General features: G+C 33.7%; 1 protein-coding gene across 2 annotated transcripts in view; it reads right to left on the reverse strand.

Annotated features, from left to right (window-relative positions):
- The window catches only part of egh (beta-1,4-mannosyltransferase egh), a 67559-nt gene that overhangs the window by 25627 nt on the left and 19859 nt on the right, over positions 1–22073 (reverse strand). For both annotated transcript variants that reach the window (XR_011951320.1, XM_072536200.1), the window contains exon 2: positions 858–1134. Coding sequence is in view for 1 of the 2 variants with exons in the window: in XM_072536200.1 (XP_072392301.1) it covers positions 858–1134 (277 nt within the window). In the remaining variant the exon portion in view is untranslated. The remainder of the gene's footprint in view (positions 1–857; positions 1135–22073) is intronic.

The following is a 22073-nucleotide window of genomic DNA, read 5'->3' on the forward strand; positions in this document are numbered from 1 at the left end:
TGAGACAATTGGACCCCGTTATGCAACAAGGAACCAACCAACATTTTTTCGAAAATAGAGTTATAGGTTCTATAAATAATATGATTCACGTTCTGCAATAACGAACCAAATCTTCTGAAAACTAAGCGCCATCTACTGGACCTTAGAACCATATTGCTTCTTCTTCCTCTTTATAAGCAATTCTGCTTGCTCATACCTGAACATTTAGGTATGAGCAAGCTGAAAACAGCTTGCTCATACCTAAATGTTCGTGTATAATAGTGAAAATCCTACTCTTTGATATAACTTTAGAGTGTCAGCTATCTCTTGAAACTGCACTTTGCGGTTTTCCATAATAATTTACAGCGTTTTTTTTTGTATGGCCTTCCAGAGCGCTCAGCATCTTTGATATCGGTATGACAGCGAGAAAAGCTGGTAATTCTTCAATGCAGCTCAATTTTTTAACTGTATATTTTTTGGAAGGCCGCATAACAATATTTTACGAGCTTTTAAAATGTCTTTCAGCTTTGCATTGCTATTATAAAAAACATTCACCATCTGTCATGACTCTATGGTCCACCAGGTAGAAATCCCAGTACTAGCCTGACCAAAATTCAAACTACTTCCCCAAGTCCCCAACACCTACCAACTCGCACAGACCAGCGTGGTAGTTTATCGATCAATTTCCCCGAATGAATACACAGTAAAAATTGATTAAATTTGATAAAATACAACATTTTGTCCCCCTTCTGTATATTTTATCTCCTATCGCTAAATCGCAAAATAGTAAAGAATTACGACAGAATTAAAGTAAAATAACATTCGTCAGCTCAATAAAAAAGCATATGGAACAAATTTAAAAAAATATACACGCTTACCTCTTACTGAATTTTCCGTGAGTAATGTTTCCTCATCGAGGTGTACTATCCAATCATTATCGCTAAGAATATTCACGCCATCTTCCAAACAGTACTGCAAGGCTCTGGCTTTGTATAAAGCGCCACTTTTGGTACGATAGTCTGCCGGCACCACCACTTCCCGAGTCCTTCTATGAGTATCCAGACCTATTGATTTATCCGTTACGACTTCTATCAGGAAATTTTCCAAACCTGCATCCAAACATTTGTTCATGTTCCGAACAACATTGTTTTTGACCTGAAAATAAAACAATTAATAATTCAAATGTTGAATTGTTTTCAAATGCGAGTCCGATTTCAATAGGTGAAAAATAAAAAAGAAAAGACATATTTATAAAACAATTTAAATACTACATACAGGGTGCTGCAGATAAACGGCCAATTAGAAATATCTCGTGAACTAAAGTTAACTGAATCATAAAAATTGGAATCAAGGGGCTTTGAAAAGTGACAAATATTTTCATCCATTTTCTACTTCCTTAGTAGAAGTTGCTTATTATTTCGTTTTTTTTAATGGGACACCCTGTATATTTTTTAATTTTAGAAATATTCACGTTAATCCGAACATTTTTTGGTAACACTCGCCTATACCTATTGTCAACAGTTTTTGAGTTATAATGGTTTCCATATGAAAATTACACTTTTCTACCATGTATATCAAGTTCAATATCCTCTAATGAAATTTGTATAAAAGTTTAAATTCGTTATAAACTTATTAACCAGTACAGAATTATCGCTTACAGTGTAAAGTTGCCTTTTTTATTATACAGGGTGCTGTCAAAATTGGCATAAAACCGGCATCCTAAATTTTCGCCTAATTCCTTTTTTTCAAATGGGACAGCCTGTATGTGATTCATTATTTTAGAAAAATATGTTTTTCCCTATCGATTTGTATTAGTATTCAATATACCTATCTCTTGCAGTTTTCAAACAAATTAACTTTATACATTTTTGCTACAAAAAAATTTTTTTGGTAGACTATTTTGAACATTGAACAATTAAAAAGATGCTATCAAACAAAATAGACACTAGCATATTAATGTAATAAATGTTCAAAATGTTACCCATCAACATCCAATCATTTATGAACTCTTTTAATCAGATTTTCATTAGTAGCTCTTGATATTGATTCTTTACCTATTTCGTTAAGAACTTAAAGGACTTTATTTATTATAGCTTCCTCAGTAGTGACAGATTCAGAGAACACCTTATTTTTAACATATCTCCAAATATAGTAATCTAACGGTGACATCGGGATCTTGGTGACCAGAGAAACGGATCTTTATTAGCTATGTGCCGACTCGAATATTGCGAGCCGGTGCTCCATCTCGTTGAAACCAAACCTCGTTAGCCTTATTATTATGTAAAGCGTGGAGTGCTGGTACAATTACTTGCCGTAAAATGTTGTGGTAACGCTCTCCGTTTAAATTTTTGTCATAAATCATGAGAGCGATTATCTTATTCTTCTTATTTTTCATAGCACAAAAAACAGTGAACGAAAAGAATGCTTGAAATTTACTATCCCACGTGAGCTGAGGCTTTTCGTCACTCCAGAAGTTCATTCAGGGTTCCCATTAAAAAAAGGAATTGGGCAAAGATTTAGGATGCCGGTTTTATGCCAATTTTGCATAAAACCAGCACACTGTATAATGAAAAAGGCAACTTTACACTGTAAACGATAATACTGTATCTGGTTAATAAGTTCATAAATAATTTAAACTTTTATTCAAATTACATTAGAGAATATTTAACTTTATATACATGGTAAAATATATATATATATATATATATATATATATATATATATATATATATTTATTTAAAATACCCCCCTGATACCCATATCAAACTGTTTCCGCCTTGAATTTATTTATTTATATAAGATACGGATAAATAAGGGAGTCATACTTGTACAATGATAGGTACTGTTCGTCTATTTCCTAGAATTGTTCAGCCAAATAGATAACTATAATCGTTACTTAATGCTAGACCGTTAGATCGTTAGTAAATACTTATGATTCAGACACGGACACTATTTCCGACAGTTTTATTTTAACATATCTATAGGTTATCGGGTTATCGTACCTTATGAGAAAACATCCGGTCTTATAGACTTATATTTTGGGCCTATAAAACAACGAACAAGAAATAAAATTAGTCAGAATATTTAATATATAGAGGACATTGTGAAAAGATTATATTTTCTTTTAATGCTTCTTAAAATCCTTTGAAAACTTGCCGGAGCCGCCTTCGAACCAAAGGGGAAACAAGGCCATTGAAAATGGTGCTCTTGTGTTACAAATGCCGTTTTTTCCTTATCTTATATTCTCATAGGTAATGACCAGAATGCTGAATTTATGTCTAAAATGGAAAAGTATATACAATTTCTAGTTTTAACTATTTTAACAAGTCCTCAATCAATGAAAAGGTTATGACTGTGGGATAACAACTTTATTTGGTTCCCTTAAATCTATGCAAAGTCTATGGCAGTTTTTTTGTCTTCTCCTTTTTTGTATGCGAGAGTTACTGGAGCAGCAAATGGATTGTATGATTCTTCAATTAAATTTTTCGATAATAGTTCTTCCATTTAATTTTTTCTCTTTTCTGTCTTCAATGGTACATCTGTATGGCCTTTTGGAGCATTATTTTTCTACCGTTAAGTCAATATGAGCTTCGTAATCTCTTACAGTGCCTACATCATATTATATCTTTAGCAAATATTGATTTATATTTATTAATCAGTTCCTCAATTTCTGATTGTTGATTTAAATGTAAATGATTAATTCTTATTTCAAAATTGTCTGTATTTTATACTCTCATTAAAATTTATTTGATTTTTGAGTATCTCAATAATAAAGGCATTTGAATATATGTCACCTACCTGGAAACTCAGGAGTATTGACATTATCTATAATTAACGTATTCTCAATTTCCTTGGGGTTGTTGTATTGTGTGATCCTTAGATCTTCGTTTTAATTTAATCTAAAACTCGTCATACAATCTAACCCAATTAAAAAATCATAATTTAAATTTTCATTTCTACTTCTTCCTTCTTGTATGTAGGCTTTAAAGCCTGTTTAACTCCGTAACTAGTTCTATCTATTCCCAGATATCTAAACCTTGCTTCCTGCTTTATTATTTTCCTATCTAACTAGTTCTATCTATCCCCAGATATCTAAACCTTGCTTCCTGCTTTATTATTTTCCCATCAATTTCGATTTTACATCGTAGTGGGTATTTAGATGTTGTGATACATTTGGTTTTATTCTGCTGATATTATCATATTGTATTTTTTGTCTGTTGTATTGAAGATGTGTCTTAATCTTTGGAGCTGGTATTCTGTCTCGGCGATTAATGCGGCGTCGTTTGCATAACCTAATATTTGGATTTCTTTGTTCCCCATTCTGTAACTATGAACTTTACGTACTGCTTGTATTATTTCGTCCATTATTATATTAAACAGAAGTGGGCTTAACGACTCACACTGTCTGACTCCGCTTTGTACTGGTATACACTGTGTTAGTTTTCCATTTATCTTTGCCCGTATTCGATTATGGAAGTAGATGTTTTCGATAGTTTGTATAATATTGATTGGTATGTTTCTTATATACCGTAGGTGTGAGACTTCTTCTTGGATGCGATCGAAAGCGTTTGCCAGGTCTATAAAACATAGATGTGCTGGTTTATTGTGTTCGATGGTCTTTTCTGTGATTTGTTTTAGTATAAATACGGCATCTACGCAGAATCTTCCGGATCTGAATCCTTGTTGTTTATCTGATAAAGTTGTTAGTTTATTGATTTTGTTGGTTAAGAGTTTTGTGGTCAACTTAAGTGGGGTGTTCAGTAGATTTATACCTCTATAATTGTTGAGGTCTTTTTTATCTCCTTTCTTGAACATTGGTCTTTTATCCGTAATAGTTTTGCATTGATCAATGACATATTTGCTCCCTAGTCGTATATTCCATCGATTTCTAACGTGTCATTTAATACTAACTTGATTTTTATTAATGGTGGTATATTAGATAGTATATTATCCATAATGGATCTTTCTTCCATCAGCTGCAGAATCTCTATCGTCATCCTTGTCTTATTTTTACCCTCTTCGTTCTTCATAAGTTCTTCACCAAAATTTTGGTTATAATAACCAAATACTAGACTGCATTTCATTTCAGTTGAACTTCCACAAGTGCTCCTGATGATGAGTTGAATAACTCGAAACACGTGTAGAGCAATGGTGGAGTTCCGATTGAAATGAAATGCAATCTTTTACTTTCATTTAAACGTCTTTCTCTACGTAAAGAGCGAAAAAGATAGTAATTTTCAAAGGTGAATCGTAGATGCATGTTGAAGTAAAAAGATACTTCTAGCGTCGTTAAAAGTCTCTAGTAAGAGGTTTTGAATTTGCGGTTCACCTAATTTACTATCAGAGAGGTCTCTGGAGTTCTTGTTACTTCATATATATATATATATATATATATATATATATATATATATATATATATATATATATATATATATATATAGAAAAGAAATCTAATCTTTGCAGATTAGTTAAATAGTAAACTCTTAAATATTGGGGAAATCTGCAAGAAATAGTATTTCTTGCAGATTTCCCCAATATTTAAGAGTTTACTATATATATATATATATATATATATATATATATATATATATATATATATATATATATATATATATATATATATATATATATATATATATATAGATTATGATAGATACTACGGATATTTGTGATATGGCGAAGTTATCTATTTTTGATTTGTAAAGTAATCAAAAGCTATACAAATACATAGTTTTATTTACTTAAATTTGAGCACTGAATTATTTTGAATTAACATGGCACGCTATTGATTACCCAGAATTCGTATGTGAAAACTTTGCCACTTTTATTACTCTCTTGTACATAAAGCCGAACTATAAATAATTTTATTTATTTCTCTTTTCTATTACAAGGTTTCACCGATGGTAAGTTGATAAAAGTAACTGTATTATAATAAACGTATTTCTAATCTAATGAGATTGCGTATGTCCACAACGGAAATTTTAAGACCAAGATTTTAATCTATTTCTTTTATCTATAAACTCTTAACCTTCGCCTTTATCTTGATATACGTGAATTTTCTCATGTGGCGTATACATCAAAATTATGGTTAGCAAAGTGTTATGTATTAATGCCATCCAGTTAATCCTACTTATTCATTGTCTTCTCAAATAGAAAATTTCGCGAACTATTTAGAAAAATATGTTTTGTTTGATGAACTACATCCACAAAACGTACATCAAATAAGATCTATCTACACAGAAAAATCAACCACGATGACAGCGGAAATATTAGATATGATAGACATAGAGGCACTAATGTAGAGTTGAAAAGGACAATTGTAAGGTAATGAATACGAGCCGCTTTTTTAAACCTCTTGGTAATCGTAAAGTTTATGGATTCAAGAAGTATTAAATAACACACGTAATAAACTGCAGAAGTTATAGAGGCGCAAACCTAGACTCAGATCATTGCCTATTTTTACTTATAAATATTATGTTCCATGTGAGTCCTCGTTGACATCTCAGAAGCTCAGACCAAGTATGCTTTCTAGACCATCTGGCTGGGCTTGAAATGTCCCCGTGTATTTTAAAATAGTTCGACAAGCCGCTGTTGACTTACACCGCATTTTCTGACGACCTAGCACGTCGGCATCACGCGGCCCGTATATAACTTTTATGTGTGAGTCCGTATTGGCCTCTCATGGCACGTAACCTGTTAATATGAGACTATGTGGTATCCTAGTATGAGATATCACGTTATACAGTGCTATAAAAGTGATAGAAATTATTTTAACGCATTGTTCTTCAAATAAACTGGATTAATACATGAGCAAATACACTGTAAACATTAAAACACGTTAGCAAACAATTAATTCATAGGCGCACCCAGGGGGGGGTTAAACCCCCCCCCAGGAACCTATTTCCGACACTGTTACTCACACATTTTAAGCACTCAAAATGGAGGTAATATCATAAAAAAAATTCGGTGACCAACTAAACCCCCCCCCCAGAGACAAATTCTAGGTGCGCTACTGAATTAATTACACAATAAAACTTTGATTACTATTACATTTTAGCGATTTTTAGCAAAAAATTACTTTTTTTTTTTGGTTTATAACAGAAATTGTTTGCACTGCTTGCACAGGAAGTTGTCATCTGTCCCACAATCTTCTGCATTGTTTCCATTGCTCTCCCCTTTATCAGAAGAATACAAACATCCACAAAAAAGGCAATCTGTATCAATATCGTCCATGTCGTCGCTGCTGTCGTGGATACAAATCTTATGTTCTTCTTTATCGCGCGTTTCACTAACATGTTTTCCTTTGATTTGGTTTGATTTAGGTTTCACTCCGATTAGTTTTCTTTTTCCTGTTGGAACTCCTTTACCCATCCCTCCACCTGAAACGCAATTCTTTCTATATTTCTCTATTTCTTTGAGTATTGTTCTTGTTTTCAGCGTTCATACGATTTCGGCTTACATTAGATTGCATTGATGTGAACAACTGTTTTTTTGACTACAGATGCTGATTTTTTAGCAATATTCACATATAGTTTTGCTTTGTAGGGTGTTGATGTCATTAAATTTGCTTTAGGAGTTCTGTCTGGTTTATAGGGGTCCTTGGGGGTAGTCGTGGAAGCGGGACTATGTCCTCTACGCTGACGATACCTTGCCCAGGACCGCTGCAGGATGGTTGTGGTTCTGCTTGGGATGGGCTTCCTTCTGAAAGTAGATTTGCAGAGTCCGGGATGTGAATAGGGAAGTCCTAGTCACTAAAAAAATATTTGTTCATTGTGGCAGCTCTTTTGTAGGCGATTCCTGAATACCTTAACCCAAGCAAGAGACGTTCATAGGGGTTTTCTGAAGGAAAGTTGGGGATGGAGCTTTATAAAACCTTTCAGCCACTTTTTACCACCTGACGCTTTTGTTGTTGACAACGGATGCTATAGAGAATTTGAATGAGGGAGGAATATGTCCACTGCTGGACATAGGCCTCTCTCATTTTTGTCCATTGTGTTCTATCTTGAGCACATTTCATCCAATTTCTTGACATTTTCTTGAGATCGTCAGTCCAACGAGTAGGAGATCTTCTTCTACTTCTTTTGTCTAACATCGGCCTCCACTCAAGCAATCGCTTCCTCCACCTTTCATCACTGATTTGGGCGACGTGTCTGGCCTAGTTTCATTTCAGTGTGGCAATTCGGGAAATTACCTCGGTAACTCCTGTTCTTCGTCTTAAGTCTTCATTTCTAACTCGGTAACGAAGCGATATACTCAGCATTGACCTTTCCATTTTCCTCTGAGCTATTTGCAGCGTTTTAGAAGTTGTAGCTGTCGATGCCATAGCTTTGGCACCATAGGTCATCATAGGCAATGCCCTTTTTCATTGTTAATATTTCTGGTACTTGATCTTCTCTGCTATTTGCTTTGTGTTGGCTTGTGTACAGCAATTTGTAGAAGTCTTCAACTATTTTAAGGGTTTCCTCTCTGTTGGTTGTAAGATGACCATTTCTATCTTTAATCTTTATTATCTGCCTTGTCCCCGTTCTTAGTCTTTTTCTCAATACTTTCATACTTTTATTGTTCTCAATGGTATGTTCGATTTGTTCTTGGTTGTATTTTCGAGTGTCTTGTCTAACAGCTTTGGATATTTTTTTATATAATTTTTGTAGTTCCTCGGCTTTAGTTTCCGTCTCGCTTTTCATTTCGCTTGTTTTCTGCATTATTTGCCTGGTATTTTGGCTAATCTTTCCTTCTTTTTGAGTTATAGGACAGAATTTGTTTTGACTTTCCAGTGCGGCATTTGTTAATTTATTATTTAAGTTGTTTATATTATTTTCTGCTTCAGGACTACTAAGTATATCGGAAATGCATTGCTGAAAACTATCTACATCTGATGGTTTCATTCATGGTTTTGATTTGTTCTTTTTTTTAAACATCCCTTTCTATACTTATGCATGAGTTAAAAGAAATAAAGAGAGACAGAGATCTTTGGAGACGGACAATATACGACATCACGATAACTACTACACTCCCTTCGTAGTCGGACTGAAGAGAGAGATTCCATGTCCATGCATGCAATGCGGCATGCTTGGTTGAATATTTGAAGTTGTCTTTACCTTTATAATATATAATAATAGTCTCCCGTTTTATACCGCTGTCGCGGCTTTGGGAGTATAGCAGGGTAGTCTGCTATATCTAGCGCCTACGGTATACAAGGAAGGTAACATGGCCAGTGCTACGCTTCAACCGTCTATTATTACCCCCGGTTTTACCCAAGGTACTCATTTTTATTCAGGCTGAGTCGACCTGGGGCCTATAGACATTTTTAAAATGCCGGCGGTAGGATTCGAACTCCGGACCACCGGCTTGCGAGGCAAACATCCGACCGCTTGCGCTACGCAGGCCCCGTCTTTACCTTTATACCTTCGATATATTTTTTTTGGGATGAGCCTTTTCTACTAAACTTAATTAAAAACAATATCTCAGCTGTTTGCAGTAAATATAAGTAATAATGATGATTTTTTATGCTGCAGTTAACCTATATTTTTTATTGGATATTATTTATAAAATCATCTCTTTTATCTATCGGGCCTTTTGATTGCATGTAACTAGTAAAAATATGTCTTGTAATATGTTATCAACAAGATATGATTAAACATTATTATTTTTAAATGAGTTAGTAAACTTAAACATTGAGTCATTTTTTTTATTTGACATCGTTTTATTTAATGCGATAATAAAAATGATTTTCTTTCTAAAAACATAATACTTTTAATACATTATTTATTAATACATGGATAACGATAAAAATATGGCTATGATTAATAGAACATGGATTATAGCTACGATGAATGGAACAGTAAGTTAATCTATACCCTGACAAGAAATTCGGGAGGGTGACCAATAAATGTAGTTTGACTTGAGGTGCACATCAACTACATATATATGTAATCATTTATATAATCGTTTATAACATTACAAAATCGGGCGTTAACTCAGTCGACCAGAAATGTGCGGCTTATAACGTAGGCAGAAACACCGGAAGATGGCCAATGGTCATTTTATATAATTTACTCAACATTGCAGGATTAAACTTTCACGTCATACATAAATGTATTGCAAATGAAAACTACCTATACACGGTTCACAATTTGTCGATAGCTCACTACAAGTTTAACCCTAATTAGAGAGCTGAAATACAGAGAGGATAGGTAATACGATATAATAGTAAAAACCAACCTGAAACTGACGGTTTAAGATGTTTTCGACTAACCCACCTTGTATCTGAAGGAATACAATACCTTATAATCCTATTACGAGGGTATTTTGAATGGTTACAGATGTGTTACACCAGTGTCGTAGAGTATATGATTGAAACATTTTTTTGAACTAAATAAATATATTTTTTAAATTGTACTTATGTAAATTTTATTTTTTAATAAAACTTCTTTATTTTATTCAAAAATAAAAAGTTTCTTGCCATTTGTAAAAGATACATTTATTTAATTAAGGGGAAAGGCGCCAAATGTCGCCTGGCATAATTTCCAATGTGTTTTAAATGTATCCGTTATTTTCGAATCCGTAGAAAACTAATAAATATTTTTGAAAAATTTAAACGCAGAATGAAAGATTACATTATTACTGAGGGCAGAAAGTCCCTGAAAACTTCTACAATGTTTATTTTAATATGTTATGTAACAGGAGTGAAAATAAAAGAGAAAATATAGTATAATTTTTAATTGAAAATATTGCATGCAAAATAAACTTTTTATTTATTCTAATAAATATTTCATTCTGCCTTTAAATTTTTCAAAAATGCTGTTTAGTTTTCTCAGGATTTGAAAAAAAAATGGATACTTTTAAAACACATTGAACATTTTGACAGGCGACATTTTGCACCTTTCCCCTTTAATACCTTACGATTACAACTATTATTACTTACCTTATATAATTACGATTAGAAAACTATTCAAATTCAAAATAAATAGGATCAACTTCGGAATCCGAGTCATCTTGAGGGTTAATAATTAGCGGTTGTGTCTCTACGGTCGCATTAATTATGTTATCAAGATCCCACATTTTTTGTTCTTCTTCTATTACATGCCTTACTGCATCTTTCCAGTTTTGTTCTGTAATATGTTGTAAAGACTCGTATAACAATTCACGTACAGCTTGTATTTTATATAACGTATTTTTTCTAGCCACATAACTTTTCATTTGTGCCCAAATGAGCTCAATTGGATTTATTTCGCAGTGGTAGGGTGGAAGTCTAAGAACTGTAATGTTTCGCCTTTCCGCCATTTTGTCAACTACGTATTCCTTGAACTTAGATTTGTGTTACCGGGCAATTTTTAGAACTTCTGCTTTTACCATTCCATCTTCGTAAGGCAGATACTTATTCCGCAGCCAGTCAAGAATATCCTGTTTCTTCCACGCAGTCGTTGGAAGTCTTTCTACTAGTCGTGAATGATAAGGTGCATTATCTAATACTATAATTGAATTTGGTGGTATGTGTTCAATCATCTGCTCAAAATACTTCGAAAACATCAGCTGTCATCTCCTCGTGATAGTCTTTTGTGCTTTTGGACTGAAATTCCAACAAACCATGCTTAACAAATCCTTTTTCACTGCCAATGTGAGAAATTATTAATCTACTGCCTTTACCAGAAGGTGGGGAGATACCAGTAGACCAGGCTTGCCTAGAGCTTAATATATTTTTATCTGGCCAAATTTTTTTTAGAGTATGACCTGAGTTTACCCACGTTTCATCCTGGTAGAAGATGGGCCTTCCTTCAGCCCGGAATTTTCGTATGAATCTTAGATAATTTCTTCTCCAACATATTATCTCCTCCCGGTCAATCAAAAGTGATTTTCGGTCTGATTTCTCCCACCGAAAATTTAATTCTTTTAAAACTTGCCACAATTTAGTTCGTCCGATATGAGGCAAATCCGGGTTGTCTCTAACTTCTTGTAAAATTTTGTTTAGGTTTGGTATTTCTTTTTTGAAAAAAAAAATCCATGAATTTTCCTTCGAATACCATTTTTGGCAAATTCATCAATTTCAATAGGCTTTTTCCCTCTCTTTAAGTGTTCGTTTGTGTTTGGGTTAGCCATACCGTGTTTTTTTCTTTCTGATAGGAACCTACTTATATATAGTTGACTCTCCTACGCCAGTCATGTTGGCACAACTTTCGACTATGTTGCAAACAGTGTTTGTGAGATTCTTAGAAACCAGAGCATCGTGAACATTCAGGACAATAGTCTTCTCTCTTGGTGAATAGACAGACTTACTGACTGTACGCAACAGTACCGGTGTAAAACTGGATGATGTTGATGATGAAGCCATCACAAACAATCCAACAAAACGAGCACGAGCGAAAGGTACGTATATGTTCGTAGGTATATGGAATAAAAAATCACTCACGCACTGCATATAATTCGCAAAAGAAATATTCGAGACGCTAATTACTGCCGTAGACGCGGACACACCGACGAGCCGTAAATTACATGCGATCAAAAACGTACTAAACAAAAAAATTGTTTTTGTTCGTAATAACTTCACCCTTTTAAGTTAAGTTTCGAATATAAACTGAACAAACGAGGCACGTGGCCAAAGCATACCCATTATATTATTAAAAATCTGGGGAATTCCATCCTAATTATCTTGCAACGAATAGTACCTTCGGATATGAATTCCAAGTTTTCTAGTAAAGTGATTAAACGTGAAGATTAGTATTGAAATATCCAAAGAGATAAGGTATTCTTATTTACAAAATTGTTAATGGTTAAATTCTTATTTTTATTAATATAATATAATTACATAACATTAGCCGTGAATTTTAATTATTTTTTTGCTAAATATATTAGTATTAAAATATTATATAACAGTATTAAAAAATATTATATTATTATGTAATGAATAAACACCTCAGGAACGCCTATGGTTGACGACCGTTTTATGAGTTTGAGGCACATTTCGTGCTCTCAACAATTTATGAACGGAGAATAATTTCGGAACGAAGATTGTGTCTGAAATCAATTGGCTTAGCCTTGACAAGAGAGAACATGCTAACCAGAGCAAGAGACCCGCATTTACAAAAGGATATCAGAAATATCGCCTAAAAATTAAGCGGAGTACATGCAGATCCAGCGCCTCCGCGTTCAAATACACGAGGTCGTTGCGCCTATTGTCCAAAGGAGAAAGGCTCATAGAATTCTGCCAAGAAAAGAATATGGTAATTGCACATACAGAAAACCACAATTGTCAGATGTGTTCTTAACCAAGCCTCGTAATCGCACCTATTTTTTTGTAACATTTCATCGTAATTCTGTTGCTACCAGAAAAGCTGTTTGGATTACGTTTTTTTCCAATTTTCTTGAATGAACTTTTACTGTACCTGTAAATAAACATAAAGTAATCGCATGGAAGTTAAACCGTGATGATAAAGATAAGTAAATTTTGTCAATATTATAGTTTAATTAGTGTTATCTGGATTTGAGAGTCCTTGGTTGACGTCAACTTTTTTATCCATTATCCAATCAATTTTTTTTTTAATTAGAAAAAATTTATTTCGCGTATAAGTATTTTGCAGTGTTTACATGTTATTTTTCAGTGGAATCATTTATGAGAGACTAGGTATTACTATCATGAACAGATGTGGTATAATTTTTAAAGATAAGTAATATGCCATCAATACTTACATGATTGTGGCTCTTGAAGTTAAGTTGAGTTCATGTAAACTAATGACATATCTTCAAATAAAGTTAAAATTTTATGTGTTAAAATGTGTAAATATATGTTGGAATTTTTTCTAAAATTTCTGGAAATCAATAAAAGTAAATAACAAAATATGGAGTACAGAATTTGAAGCAACAGAACCCTTCAAATACCTGGGAGTGACAATAATTGGCAGCTAATAAACCGTATTTTGCAAACAAAAGGTTACTTAAAAGCAAATACTACTAAGGAAACTCAGATATCTTCTTCTTCTTCTAATGGCGCTACAACCCTTTGTGAGTCTTGGCCTGCTTAACAATGTTCTTCCATTCTGCCCTGTCGGATACTTTCCTTCGCCACTGCCTGATATTCATGGTTTTAAGATCCCTCTCTACGTCGTCTATCCATCTTTTACGGGGCCTTCCTCTTGTTCTGTTTCCTTGGGGCTTCCATCTCTGGACTACTTTTACAGCTTGATTATCTGGCATTCTTTCTAGGTGACCAAGCCAGTTTAGTCTTTGTGATTTTACAAATCTGACAATATCTGCGCTCTGCATTAGTTCATCCAGCTCGTAGTTCATTTTAATTCTCCACGAACTATCGCTGCATTGGGTTGGTCCAAATATCTTCCTTAGTATTTTGCGCTCAAATATTCTCAATTGATTTTCATCAGTGGTTGAGAGGGTCGACGTTTCACATCCATATGTGACCACTGGTCTAATTACTGTTTTGTAGATTCTCAGCTTAGACTCACGATTCAGTAACTTACTTTTCATTAAGTCTTTGTATGCATAAAAGCACTTATTACCGCTAAGAATCCGTGCTTGTATTTCTTGACTGATGTTGTTGTCATTTATTATTGAGCCTAGGTAGGGAAAAGTGGAGGCATATTTGTAGGTATGGTTGTCTACCTTCAGATTCTCATGTTCATTCGATTTTGTGCACTCCATATATTTTGTTTTGCTTTCATTTATATATAGACCAAACGTAGCAGCTTCTCGTTTCAGTTCTATAACTTTTTCGCTCAATACCCTTCTGTTGCGGCTTATTATGGCAACATCATCCGCATATGCGCATATTTGCATAGATCTTGTATTAATACAGCCGTTTATATCCAGTTTTCTAACAACAGCTTCTAAAGTTAGATTAAAAAGTGTTGTTGATAAGGCATCCCCTTGTCTAACTCCATTTTCAATATCAAAGGCCTGCGTCATATCTCCATCTATTCTCACCATAGCTTTGGAACCCTCCAGAGTCATTCGTATAAGTTTAACCAACTTATTGGGTATTCATCATATACCCATGGGTCGATCGGATAGCCAAGCGGGCTGGGCGGCTGGCTTCTCCTTCGCTTCAATGCGAGAGATGTCAGTTCAAATCCCCGGCTCGGTGAATAGCAAACAAAAAGGCTAACGCAGTAGTTTAAAATTCTAAAATGAATCTGCGGCTTAGTCTAGAATATGCTGGTATCTGATCGGCCTATGGTGGAGCAGTACGGCAAGAGATAAGGGCTTGCGGCTAGGTGATACTCCTCCATAGATCCCTACCGGAAGGGCGTGGAACGCCTAAATACCGGGTATATATATATTGGATATTCAAGGAAACTCAGATATATAAAACACAATAATTAAACCAATATTATTATATGCAGCAGAAACAATGACAATTACTCAAAAAGATGAAGAAGAAAAGTGGAAAGAAAGATCATGAGAAACATTATAAAGAAATACTTGAATATCCTTTTTGTGTGGAAGATCATCCCATTCTGGGTTTGGTTTTATAGTTTCTGGTGTGACTTCGCGGTTTCCACAACTTTTATCCATTCTTCGCTCTCTCTTTGATTGTCTTTTCTATATTTCTATCCATCCATATTTTTGTCTCCATCTCAGTTCAGGTCTGCCTTTGGTTCTTTTACCTGGTGGTATCCATTCCGTTTTAACTCTTAACGGATTGCTCTTTTCTCTTCTCATTATGTGTCCGTACCATCAAATTCTTTGTTTTTTATGGCTCGAACTATGTTCCCTTGACCCATCAATTCTTGTATTTCGTGATTCATCCATTGTCTTACATCCTCTTTGTTTTCTCTCTTCGGTTCCAGTATTTTTCTGATAATCTTCTTCTCGAAAACTTTCAATTGCTCTTCTTCTCTTGCTATCAATGGAAATGTTTCTGCAGCATATATTACTATTGGTCTTATGGTCGTTTTGTAGATTTTCATTCTTGTCTTTTGGCTTATCCTCTTAACATTTTTTTTATTTCTATAAAACGCTCTATTTCCCGCTTGAATTCTTCTTTTCATATCTTCACTTTCATTTCTTCTGTTGACTAGTACTCCCAAATATTTGAATGTTTAAACGTCTTAGAAATCTATTGTCAGTTCTGTCATTTGCGTCATCTGTTTCTTGCTTACGTTCATGTATTTTGTTTTATTTTCATTTATTTCCAGTCCTCACAGTTTGGTTTCATTTTCTATTTCTTGGAAGGTTTTCTTTAATGCTCTTTTATCTGTTGCGACTATGGTTATATCGCCCGCATATCCTATTATTTGTACTGCATTCTTGTTTATAGTTCCTGCTTTTGACAGCTTTTTTAAAATCTTGTCTATAGTGTATTTTTATGTATGAGAGAGTAATAAAACAATAAATTATGTATGCAAATCCCTAAACTATTGATACGGGTGACTCAATGAAAAACAGATATTTGTCAACAAGTTTACAGAAGTATATAGGAAAACAATTTTAAATTGAGTATGACCACCAGGTATAAAGGTTGGAGCAGAATAGAATACAATAGTTGTGAGGGTTACTAATCCCTAAATAAGGTTGCCAGTGTCGGAGTGATGGAGGTTAACAGGTACTAATGAATTTGCAAGAAATGTAAGATGTTTATTTTATTGGTTATATATAACCAATAAAAGTTTAATAAGTACCTACCTATTTGCAAAATAAAGTTTAATTCTTTAGATAAAATAAAACGTTTTATTTTATCTATTTGCAAAATAAAGTTTAATTCTTTGCCTATTTGTAAAATAAAGTTTAATTCTTTAGATAAAATAAAACGTTTTATTTTATCTGAAATGAGTGCATTCCACGAAGTAAGGGTTTCAACAATCAAACATTTAATTCTTTAATTCCAGGAATCTACGACAGTAATTGACTAGATAATTACCTTCTAAACTTATTCCAGAGAAAATGTGATAGTGGGTTTTTCCATTTTGTATATAGGAAGGTCCAAGTGGCGTATTCAAAATTCTTAACAGTTCACTAAAAGTAGGTACTTCAGTTGCAAGGTGCAGTTTATTGTGTATACTAGTGTTATGGAAAATTTGGAAGTGCCGTGTAAACGCCGAAAAATTGGTCCTCTAACAGTTAATGAAAAAACATTAATATTTAATTGTGTTAAATCATTTACAGACAAACGTTTATGTGAAAGTGTTGATGAGACCGTTGAGTTAGTTAGCAGTACACTTGGTGTTGGGAAATCTACGATTTACAGAGTTATTAAAGAAGAGAAATGTGGTAGTTTTCAAATGCCACGTAATGCTCCAGGGAAACCAAAATTTCAAATAGAATATCATTTTAAAGAAGGACTTCGACGGAAAGTGCATGAATTCTTCTTTAGACAAGAATTTCCAACATTGGATAAAGTTCTTGTCTCAGTTCGAGATGATAAGGATTACCCAGAAATGAGTCGAAGTACTTACGTTATGGAAACTTTTAAAAGAAATAGGCTTCCACTGGAAAAAGAATCCCAGAAAGTCTATTTTATAAGAAAGAAGCGATATTGTCATATGGAGAAGACATTTTCTAAGAACCGTAAAGGAAATGAGAAACCAAAAAAGAAAAATATTTTATCTTGATGAAACATGGATCAATGAGGGTCATACACCAAATAAATTTTGGCAGGATGAAACTGTTACAAGTCAAAGGCACGCTTTTGTAAATAACTTATCTACTGGTTTAAACCCACCATCAGGAAAGGGACGCAGGCTGATAATAGTACACATTGGCAGTTCAGACGGTTTTGTTGAAGGTGGTTTATTAACTTTTGAATCAACTCGTACCGGTGACTACCATGAAGACATGAACGCTGATGTCTTTCAAGAATGGTTCGAACAAATGATAGATCTTCTTCCTAAGAACTGTGTAATAGTAATGGATAATGCAAGTTATCACTCCAGACTTATAGAAGGACTGCCCACAACCAAGTGGTTAAAAAAAGACTTGCAGAGTTGGCTGAGTTCAAGAAATATTACGTACCATCCCGGATCTATAAGAAAGGAACTTTATTCGTTGTGTGCCCTTCATAAAGAAAAATTTAAAAAATACGAAATTGATGAAATTGCCAAAAATCGTGGAATGACAGTACTTAGATCCCCACCATATCATTGTGAATTAAACCCGATTGAACTGGTATGGGCATAGATAAAGAGTGAAGTTTCAAGAAAAAATACCACTTTTAAAATTCATGATGTTAAACAGTTGTTTTTGGAGGCCGTAAATAATGTAAAACCTGAAAACTGGGAAAAGGCAGTAAATCACACTATTAAAGAAGAGGAAAAAATGTGGAAGCTGGACAATATTACTGATAAAATGATCGAGCCAGTTATTATAAATCTTGGTTCTGAAAGTTCATCTTCTGAATCTGATTTGGATTTGTAACAAGTAGCTGTAAGTTTTATATTAATATTTTTATTCATCTATTTAACATACCTTAGACGGTTTTAAAAACTCTTTTTCTCTTTTGTAATTTTTAAAAATTAAAAAAAATGTGAATTTTTTAAAACCCTTTTTAATGTAGGCCAGTCAGTTCTAATATAGTGTGTGATAAAAGAGGTCACTTTTGTTTACATACACATAACACTTTATAACACTGAAATAATTCATTTATTTTTTACAATTATTCAAAGTAATTTTTCAATTAATCTTGAGCACGCCCATGGAGTGGTCGGAGCTACCAGTTAAAATTATGCTAATTACTCTCTCGTTCATAAAAATAAACTATAGTGATAGAATAAATAGTACCGTTGAGAGCTCATCTCCTTGTCATACTCCATTTTTTATTTTGATTATTACTGTTTTTTCACTTCCGGTGTCTATTGTTGCTTGGGAATCTAGCATTGTCATTTCTATCATTCTTTTAATTTTATTTGGTATATTACTCTCTTGTGAGTCTTTTTATATGTCTCCGTCGTATTTGTATGTTTTCTTTATCACTTGTTTTAGCGTATCTATAGCTTCTGTCGTGGATCTTCCTTTTCTAAAACCGTGCTGGTAATCTCCTATGAATTTTTTTATTGGGAATAACCTGCATCAACCATAGAAGGTTAAGAGCGGTGGTACAATATAGACTATAATATATTATAATGATTAATTTAAAATATAAACTATAAAGTTTTTACAAAGTTGATTGTAATTTTGAATGTTTCTTGAAGTATCACTTATATTTGATTATACAATTTCGTTTTCTTTAAAAACCTAATGATTTTGTCACAATCTGCACTGTCTAAAGCGCACTTTATATCACTTGGTAGTCCAGTAGCTTGTCCTTCCATTTGATATAATGGACAGTCTATGACAATGTGGCTTACAGTTATATTGGTGTCACAGGCGTAGCATATTCTAGGAGGTGCCTTCCTTAGTAGGTGTTCGTGCGTCAGTCTGGTATGTCCTATTCGGATACGATGTAGTACAACCTGGTCCCTTCGCTTTACTAAATTTGGTGTTTTCGCTGATAGATCTGGGTTTGCTTGCCGCAATTTATTATTTGGTAAGAATTGCCATCTTCGTAACCATAAGTTTTTTGTGTACTCATTGATGCATTTTTTCATATCTGAGTGAGGAATTTGGTTAGTTCTATCATCGAATTTCTCCATTTTACAAGCTTCTTTGGCTATTTGATCAGCTATCTCATTTCGTGGCATCCTCACATGAGATGGTATCCACACAATATGTAGTTCATCATCATAAGTGGCTCGACAATCCGTTGTGGATCTTGGCCTGCTCACAAAGAAGTCGCCACTCCTGTCGATTCCTGGCAACTTCCCTCCATCTTCTAACCCCTAGAATCAGGGGTTATGTAGTTGTTTATGATTTTTTTGTAGAGTCACAAGGTCTTTTTTAATCTGTTCTAAAATCGGATGATTCGGATATATTTTCTGAATTCCCTGGATTGCACTTAAGGAATCTGTGAATACTACTGTCATGTTTTCAGGTCGATTAAGAGTTTGATGTACTGCCTTGGATATCGCAAAAAGTTCAGCCGAATATATTGAGTAGTCCTTAGGTAGTGGAAACTTGAGCACAGAATCCTCTGTGACAATGGCGGATCCTACTGTTTCCAATTCGGGTGTTTTTGATGCATCGGTATAAACTAGTTGACAGGATAAATATTTATTTTTAATATTGCAGAAGTATTGGAGAAAAAGAGATGAAGGGGTATTGTCCTTAGTATAAGTTGACAGATCTGTTACAATATGGAATTTGTATAGTTCAAGGGGGAGCATAATCAATATTGGTATGCATAATACCCGGAAATGTGAAGTTGCTAATTCTTTTTCTAAGTAATGGTCGAAGAATAGGATTTTGATTGTAATTAGAATGGTAATGTGTGGAGAAAGCATAGGGGTAGGCCGGGTTGTTTGTATTAGTTGATAGCTTGCTTGCGTATTATAAACTGAGGCGTAATCTTCTAATAGAAAGTCTGGACTGATTCTGTAGGCTCCTAGAGCTAGTCTTAGTGCGGTATTTTGTACAATATCTAATTTTTTAATGTTGAGTCCTTAGCTGAATTATTATAGCTGAATTAGCATAATCTAATTTACTGCGGATTAAAGATTTGTAAATATTTAGTAGCTGTGTTGTGTCTGCGCCCCAGTAATGAATTGCTAGTACTTTAAGAATATTTATGTTCTGTAAACATGATTTTTTAAGTAATTGGATGTGTTTGTTCCAAGTAAGTTTTGAATCAAAAATCATACCTAGAAATCTAAGTTCCTCAACGTTTTCTAAAACTTGATCATACAGTGTTAATTTTGAAAGATTTGCAACAATTTGATGTTTTTGAGAAAAACACATTACTTTAGTTTTAACCGTAGAAAATTTCATTCCTGTTGTTTTAGACCATTCTTGTAGGGAATTAATAGAAAGTTGAATAATGTTTGATGCCATATTAAGATTCTTATGAGAAATCTACATTACGAAGTCATCTGCATATAGGATTGCTTTAACAGCATATAGGATACTGTTCTCGTTATTTGCAACTAAAAAGAGTGTTACGCTTAGTGTAGATCCTTGGGGTATGCCATTTTCTTGTGTATAGTATTCTGAAAATTCCTGATTTGATTTAACTCGGAAATTTCTGTCATCTAGAAAAATTTTTGACGAATGCTAGAAAATTTCCGTCTATGCCCCAATGCTGCAATTTTACAATAACGTCATATTTCCATATAGCATCCATATAAGCTTTAATTATATCAAAGAAGACAGCTATAACTTGTCGATTAGTTGCAAATGCCTCATTAACTGCCGATTCTATCGACACTAAATTGTCAGTTGTGCTTCTATTTTTCCTAAAGCCGTTTTGCTGATTAACTGTTAGATTTTTTGATTCTAAAAAGAATTGTAACCGTCTATTTAAATTTTTTTCTAGTAATTTACATAAGAAAGATGTTAAGGATATTGGTATATAAGATTCCGGGTTTGACTTGTTTTTGTTAGGTTTCAAAAGAGGAATTATTGTAGCCGTACTCCAGGAATTAGGAAATTGTTAAGTCGAAAATAAAAAATTGAATATATCCTCCTATGATTTGTTGTGTATATATTGTTAGTTTGTCTCTAATTATACCAGTCATTACTTTATATGATACATTCAGTAAATTAATTGCTCGGTAGTTTTTGCATATTTTATGGTCTCCTTGTTCTGGGATTATCACTATAATTCCCTTCTTCCATTCTTCGGGCTTTATTTGTTTACTTCATATATTCTGTATTAGGTCATAAATCTTTCTGTATGGTGCCTCCCCACCGTATTTTATAAGTTCATATTCCATCTTCTATCGTTGTTTTACCGTTTTTAAGTTTGCATATTTTCTCTTTCACTTCTGAATAGCTCAATTCCTCTTCTTCATCTTGTTCCGTGTTCGTTATTGTTTCTATTTCTTCTACTATATCCGTTTCTTGTTATATCTCTTCAAAATACTTCTGCCATTTTTCTGCTTCTATAGTTATATTAGCCGTCCGTTTTCGGTTACCCAGATTTAAGTATTGGTACAATGGTTTTGAGTTTTGTCTTTTATTTTCTGTTTCTATCTTGTCCATAATTTCTTCTACTTTTTTATTTTTTGTTCGATTTAAATATGTAATTTCTTTGCCTTTGGCTTTGAACTTTGTATTTT

The sequence above is a fragment of the Diabrotica undecimpunctata genome, chromosome 1, assembly GCF_040954645.1.
Source record: "Diabrotica undecimpunctata isolate CICGRU chromosome 1, icDiaUnde3, whole genome shotgun sequence".
In the NCBI taxonomy this organism is placed as follows: Eukaryota; Metazoa; Arthropoda; class Insecta; order Coleoptera; family Chrysomelidae; genus Diabrotica; species Diabrotica undecimpunctata.